The sequence below is a fragment of the Oncorhynchus kisutch genome, linkage group LG17 (assembly GCF_002021735.2).
Source record: "Oncorhynchus kisutch isolate 150728-3 linkage group LG17, Okis_V2, whole genome shotgun sequence".
NCBI classification, from domain to species: domain Eukaryota; kingdom Metazoa; phylum Chordata; class Actinopteri; order Salmoniformes; family Salmonidae; genus Oncorhynchus; species Oncorhynchus kisutch.
Genome location: NC_034190.2, coordinates 81043646 through 81049927, shown reverse-complemented (window position 1 = coordinate 81049927; position 6282 = coordinate 81043646). Strand labels below are relative to the sequence as shown.

The 6282-nt window shown below is 46.9% G+C and overlaps 1 protein-coding gene across 1 annotated transcript in view; it reads right to left on the bottom strand.

Annotated features, from left to right (window-relative positions):
* The window catches only part of LOC109907097 (sodium-dependent neutral amino acid transporter SLC6A17), a 32791-nt gene that overhangs the window by 928 nt on the left and 25581 nt on the right, over window positions 1-6282 (bottom strand). The window contains exons 3-5 of the mRNA XM_031793349.1: window positions 5928-6085; window positions 4049-4178; window positions 2079-2279 (exon numbers count right to left, since the gene is read on the bottom strand). Of these exons, the coding sequence (XP_031649209.1) occupies window positions 2079-2279; window positions 4049-4178; window positions 5928-6085 (489 nt within the window). The remainder of the gene's footprint in view (window positions 1-2078; window positions 2280-4048; window positions 4179-5927; window positions 6086-6282) is intronic.

The following is a 6282-nucleotide window of genomic DNA, read 5'->3' as shown; positions in this document are numbered from 1 at the left end:
TATTCCACAATGTCTCGTATATATTCCCTATTCCACAATGTCTCGTATATATTCCCCTATTTCCACAATGTCACTTATATATTCCCCTATTCCACAATGTGGCTTGGATGTTGTGTTGTGATCATGAACTCATTGTTTGGACTGAGATGAATCCCAAATGAAGATGAATCGCAAATCACAAACTTGAATCCCAAATGGCACCCTATGTCCTACATATTGCACTATATAGGGAATAGGGCTCTGGTCTAAAGTAGTGCACTATATAGGGAATAGGGCTCTGGTCTAAAGTAGTGCACTATATAGGGAATAGGGTGCCATTTGGGATGCAATCACAGAGTTGTGAGCCAGCTAACATACACTACATGACCAAAAGTATGTGGACACCTGCTCGTCGAACATCTCATTCCAAAATCATAAGCATTAAAATGGAGTTGGTCGCCCCCCCCCCCCCCCCCCCCCCCCCCCCCCCCCTTGCTGCTATTACAGCTTGCAAAGCGTTCCACTCTCTGCCATCTATCTACCCACAGGGGTGGCAGCGTAGCCTAGTGGTTAGAGCGTTGGACTAGTAACCGGAAGGTTGCAAGTTCAAACCCCCGAGCTGACAAGGTACAAATCTGTCGTTCTACCCATGTGCAGGCAGTTAACCCACTGTTCCTAGGCCGTCATTGAAAATATGAATTTGTTCTTAACTGACTTGACTAGTTAAATAAAGGTTAAAAAAACAAAAAACATTGCTGCAGGGACTTGATTCTATTCAGCCACAAGAGCATTAGTGAGGTTGGGCGATTAGGCCCGGCTCGCAGTTGGCGTTCCAATTGATCCAAAAGGTGCTCATTGGAGTTGAGGTCAGGGCTCTGTGCAGGCCAGTCAAGTTCTTCCACAACAATCTCAACAAAACCATTTCTGTTGTTGTCATGCTGAAACAGGAAAGGCCTTCTTCAAATTGTTGCCACAAAGTTGGAAGCACAGAATCGTCTAGAATGTCATTGTATAATGTAGCATTAAGATTCCTCTATTGGACTGCCAGATGGTGAAGCGTGATTCATCACTCCAGAGAACACGTTTCTACTGCTCCAGAGTCTAATGGTGGCAAGCTTTAAACCACTCCAGCTGACGCTTGGCATTGCGCATGGTTATCTTAGGCTTGTATGCGGCTGCTCGGCCATGGAAACCCATTTCATGAAGTTCCTGACTAACAGTTCTTATGCTGACGTTGCTTCCAGAGGCAGTTTTGGAACTCTGTAGTGAGTGTTTCAACCGAGGACAGACTATTTTTACGCGCTATGCGCTTCATCAGTCAACGGTCCCTTTCTGTGAGCTTGTGTGGCCTGCCACTTAGCGGCTGAGGCGTTGTTGTTACTAGATGTTTCCACTTCACACTAACAGCACTTACAGTTGACCAGGGCCGCTCTAGCAGGGCAGAAACCTGATGAACTGACTTGTTGGAAAAGTGGCATCTTATGATGGTGCCACGTTGAAAGTCACTTAGCTCCTCAGTAAGGCCATTCTACTGCCAACGTTTGTCTATGGAGATTGCATGGCTGTGTGCTCGATTCTATACATCTGTCAGCAACGGGTGTGGCTGAAATAGCCCGAATCCACTAATTTGAAGGGGCGTCCACATACTGCTGTATATACAGTGCCTTGCGAAAGTATTCGGCCCCCTTGAACTTTGCGACCTTTTGCCACATTTCAGGCTTCAAACATAAAGATATAAAACTGTATTTTTTTGTGAATAATCAACAACAAGTGGGACACAATCATGAAGTGGAACGACATTTATTGGATATTTCAAACTTTTTTAACAAATCAAAAACTGATCTTGGCTGATTTCTTTTGATTTTCCCATGATGTCAAGCAAAGAGACACTGAGTTTGAAGGTAGGCCTTGAAATATATCCACAGGTACACCTCCAATTGACTCAAATGATGTCAATTAGCCTATCGGAAGCTTCTAAAGCCTTGACATTATTTTCTGGAATTTTCCAAGCTGTTTAAAAGGCACAGTCAACTTTGTGTATGTAATGAGATTTAATGACTTCAACCTAAGTGTATGTAAACTTCTGACTTCAACTGTACATATGTCTCGGCCTGTTACCTTCCCAGATGACTGAATACCCTTGATCACTGCCAGACAGACGATGAGCCAGGCGGCGAACAGGGACATGGTCATCTTCCAGTTGAGGCCTCCGCTATCCTCGATGGTGCTGGTGATGTTCAGGGTCTGCCGGTACCAGAAGTAGGTGGTGGCAGAAGACTTTTCACACTCCGGTTCAATTACTAGAAGAGGAGGAGAGAGGGGAGAGGGGGGAGGAGAGAGGGGAGAGGGGGGAGGAGAGAGGGGAGAGGGGGGAGAGGGGGGAGGAGAGAGGGGAGAGGGGGAGGAGAGAGGGGGGAGGGGAGAGAAGAGAGGGGAGGAGAGAGGGGGGATGGGGAGGAGAGAGGGGAGAGGGGGAGGAGAGAGGGGGGAGGAGAGGAGAAGGGGACAGGGGAAGATAAAGAGGGGGAGGAGAAATGGAGAGGGGGAGGATATAAGTGAGAGGGAAGGAAAGAGGGGAGAGGCAGAGGAGAAAGAGAGAAGGGGATGAGATAGGTAGGAGAGAGGGGTGAGAGGGGGAGGAGAGAGGAGGACAAGGTTTGAGAAATGTGGAGTGAGAAATAGAAATAGCTGTGAAATAGAGTGAAGTCTAAGATGGTGGTGAATCTGTCTGTCTGTCTGTCTGTCTGTCTGTCTGTCTGTCTGTCTGTCTGTCTGTCTGTCTGTCTGTCTGTCTGTCTGTCTGTCTGTCTGTCTGTCTGTCTGTCTGTCTGTCTTTCTGTTTGTCTGTCTGTCTGTCTGGGTCTGTCTACCAAAATAAATGATCTAATGACTCTGCCTCCTCAAAGCAGAATCTGCAGAGCTGGGAAGATTGTATCCCCCATATACAGTGTATAACATTCTATTCGTTGAAAGAATTTTGTATAGTAATTTAAATAGAAAAATTAGACGTTTTGCATCCGGCGTTGTTTTGCGTATCAATTCATAAACCATGTGCCATGGAATGGGTACATCCAAAATCCCTTCCCAACTCTTTTGCAATTTATATGGCACAGCTGTCAGTTTTTTGGTCCTTAAATGAAATCGGTATATGTTTTATTTATCACACTTTTCTTTAACCATTTATGTTCTTTAATACAGGGCCGACATACAAGTTCCTTACTTGTTTCCCCTTCTACTTGCCTCTTCCATTTTTGTGGTAATGCTGCAATTAGTTGGTTGTAATGTTGGGTAGAGCAGACATTTCCATATGTCTGTGTTAGCTGCATGTGTGACATAACTCCACCAGTCCTATTTATGATGTCATTCACTAAAATTATACCTTTTTTAAACATTTCGAAAAATACATTTTTTTTTAAATCAATTAGTATATTTGAATTTAACCACAATATTTTTGTATTATTTGTTCTGTCTTTTCAGGTGGATTAAACTGAAATTGCTACCAACTTTCTATGGCTTGTTTAATTTTTTTTTTAGATATTTTGGAGATGATTTCCTTTTCAAACAACCGAAAGTGGTCAGTTGTAATCTGAATAAAGGGAAAAGGCCCTTCTTGAACATAGGATGAGACATTCCTACCAATTTACTAGAGAACCAGTTTGGATTTAAGTATAACTTTTGTATGACTGATGCCTTTAGTGAGAGGTCTAATGCTTTCATATTTAATCATTTCTGCCCTCCGAATTCATATTCGTTATATAAATAGGCTCTTTTCATTTGATCTGGCTTGCCGTTCCAAATAAACGGAATATTATGTCAGTGTTAGTTGTCTGTACATTAGCATTTACGTTAGCATGTTAGTGTTAGTTGTCTGTACATTAGCATTTACGTTAGCATGTTAGTGTTAGTTGTCTGTACATTAGCATTTACGTTAGCATGTTAGTGTTAGTTGTCTGTACATTAGCATTTACGTTAGCATGTTAGTGTTAGTTGTCTGTACATTAGCATTTACGTTAGCATGTTAGTATTAGTTGTCTGTACATTTTGAGAGTATTTTGTGTTTTGTACTCACTGGCTTGGCTTCCATTGACCACCCTGATGGGGCACTCTGCCCAGGGCAGCGGGTACTGGAAGGACTGGAAAAAGTAGAAGATACTCCAGCCGATGATCACGTTGTAGTACAGGCCCACGAAGCCACACACCTGGAGGGAGAGGGAGAGGGAGAGGGAGAGGGAGAGGGAGAGGGAGGAAGAGGAAGAACAATCCTTAGGTCTTCCTGAGAAACCTTTGTCATTACTCAACATACAAACATCTATTTTTAGTATTCAGGAGTTTTTATATTGTTCATTTGCTATATTGTGGGAAACCCATAGCAATTCAGAGCATCCAATCAACCAAAAGGGTGGTGTAGTCTAGGTTACACAAACACACGGCTTTCTGAGCCAACACGACACACAACACAACACACAAAGCTAAACAAGGCAACTCAATTGACATTCTGTAGGCTATACGAACAGGACCGCCCTCTCCTGTGTTCTCTGCTCAGACACCCACAGCTGAAGTGCCTATGAATAATGGAGCTGTGTTCTTCCAGCAGTGTTCTAGCTGGTCGTCAGTGGTCGTATTTATAGCTTCTGGGCAGAGCTGAGCTCCTCGTGTTACATCCAGCCTGCCTCAGCCCTCACTGCCTCTGCCTCAGCCCTCACTGCCTCTGCCTCGGCCCTCACTGCCTCTGCCTCGGCCTTCACTGCCTCTGCCTCGGCCCTCACTGCCTCTGCCCTCACTGCCTCTGCCTTGGCCCTCACTGCCTCTGCCTCGGCCCTCACTGCCTCTGCCTCAGCCCTCACTGCCTCTGCCTCAGCCCTCACTGCCTCTAGCCTCACTGCCTCCCTCACTGCCTCTGCTCAGCCCTCTCTGCCTCTGCCCTCTCTGCCTCTGCCTCGGCCCTCACTGCCTCTGCCTCAGCCCTCTCTGCCTCTGCCTCAGCCCTCACTGCCTCTGCCTCGGCCCTCACTGCCTCTGCCTCAGCCCTCTCTGCCTCAGCCCTCACTGCCTCTGCCTCGGCCCTCACTGCCTCTGCCTCAGCCCTCACTGCCTCTGCCTCAGCCCTCACTGCCTCTGCCTCAGCCCTCTCTGCCTCTGCCCTCACTGCCTCTGCCTCAGCCCTCAGGGAGTACCAGGTAATAACATGGCTATATACAGAAAGTACCAGTAACGAGTCGATTTGCAGGGGTAAGAGGTAACTGAGGTAGCTATGTACATATAGGCAGAGATAAAGTGATTAGACAACAGGATAGATAATAAACAGTAGCAGCAGCTGGTAGCCACAGTCTTATGGCTTGGGGGGTAGAAGCTGTTCAGGGTCCTGTTGGTTCCAGACTTGGTGCACTGGTACCGCTTGCAGTGCGGTAGCAGACAGAACAGTCTGGCTTGGGTGGCTGGAGTCTGACAATTTTTGGGGCATTCCTTTGACACTGCCTGGTATATAAGACCTGGATGGCAGGGAGCTCGGCCCCAGTGTATCGCCTTACGGTCAGGTGCCTTGCAGTCGCCGTACCAATTGGTGATGCAGCCAGTCAATATGCTCTCAATGGTGCAGCTGTAGAACTTTTTGAGGATCTGAGGGCCTATGCCAAATCTTTTTCAGTCTCCTAAGGTGGAAGAGGCGCTGTCATGCCCTCTTCACAACTGTGTGGGTGTGTGTGGACCATGTTAATTCCTTAGTGATAAGGACATGCTTCTACACCTGCATTGCTTGCTGTTTGGGGTTTTAGGCTGGGTTTCTGTACAGCACTTTGAGATATCAGCTGATGTACGAAGGGCTATATAAATAAATTTGATTTGATTTGATTTGACAACAAGGAACTTGAGTGAGTGTGTGTGTGTGTGTGTGTGTGTGTGTGTGTGTGTGTGTGTGTGTGTGTGTGTGTGTGTGTGTGCGCGCATCTCACCATTAGACTGGAGACCCCGATGCCTCCTAGCTGAGGGTAAACGTAGTTCCACACTCCAATGCTCCCACGCCGGATCCTCTGTCCCACCGCCAGCTCCAGAAAGAACAGAGGGATCCCAATGAGAATGAGGAGGATAAAGTAAGGGACCAGGTACGCACCTGAGAGAGGTGAGGAGGGGGGGGGGAGAGAGGGAGAGAGAGAGAGAGAGAGAGAGAGAGAGAGGGAGAGAGAGGGAGAGAGAGAGAGAGGGGGAGAGAGAGAGAGGGGGAGAGAGAGAGGGAGAGGGAGAGCGAGAGAGGGAGAGGGAGAGAGAGGGAGAGAGAGAGAGGGAGAGAGACAGAGAGGGGAGAGAGAG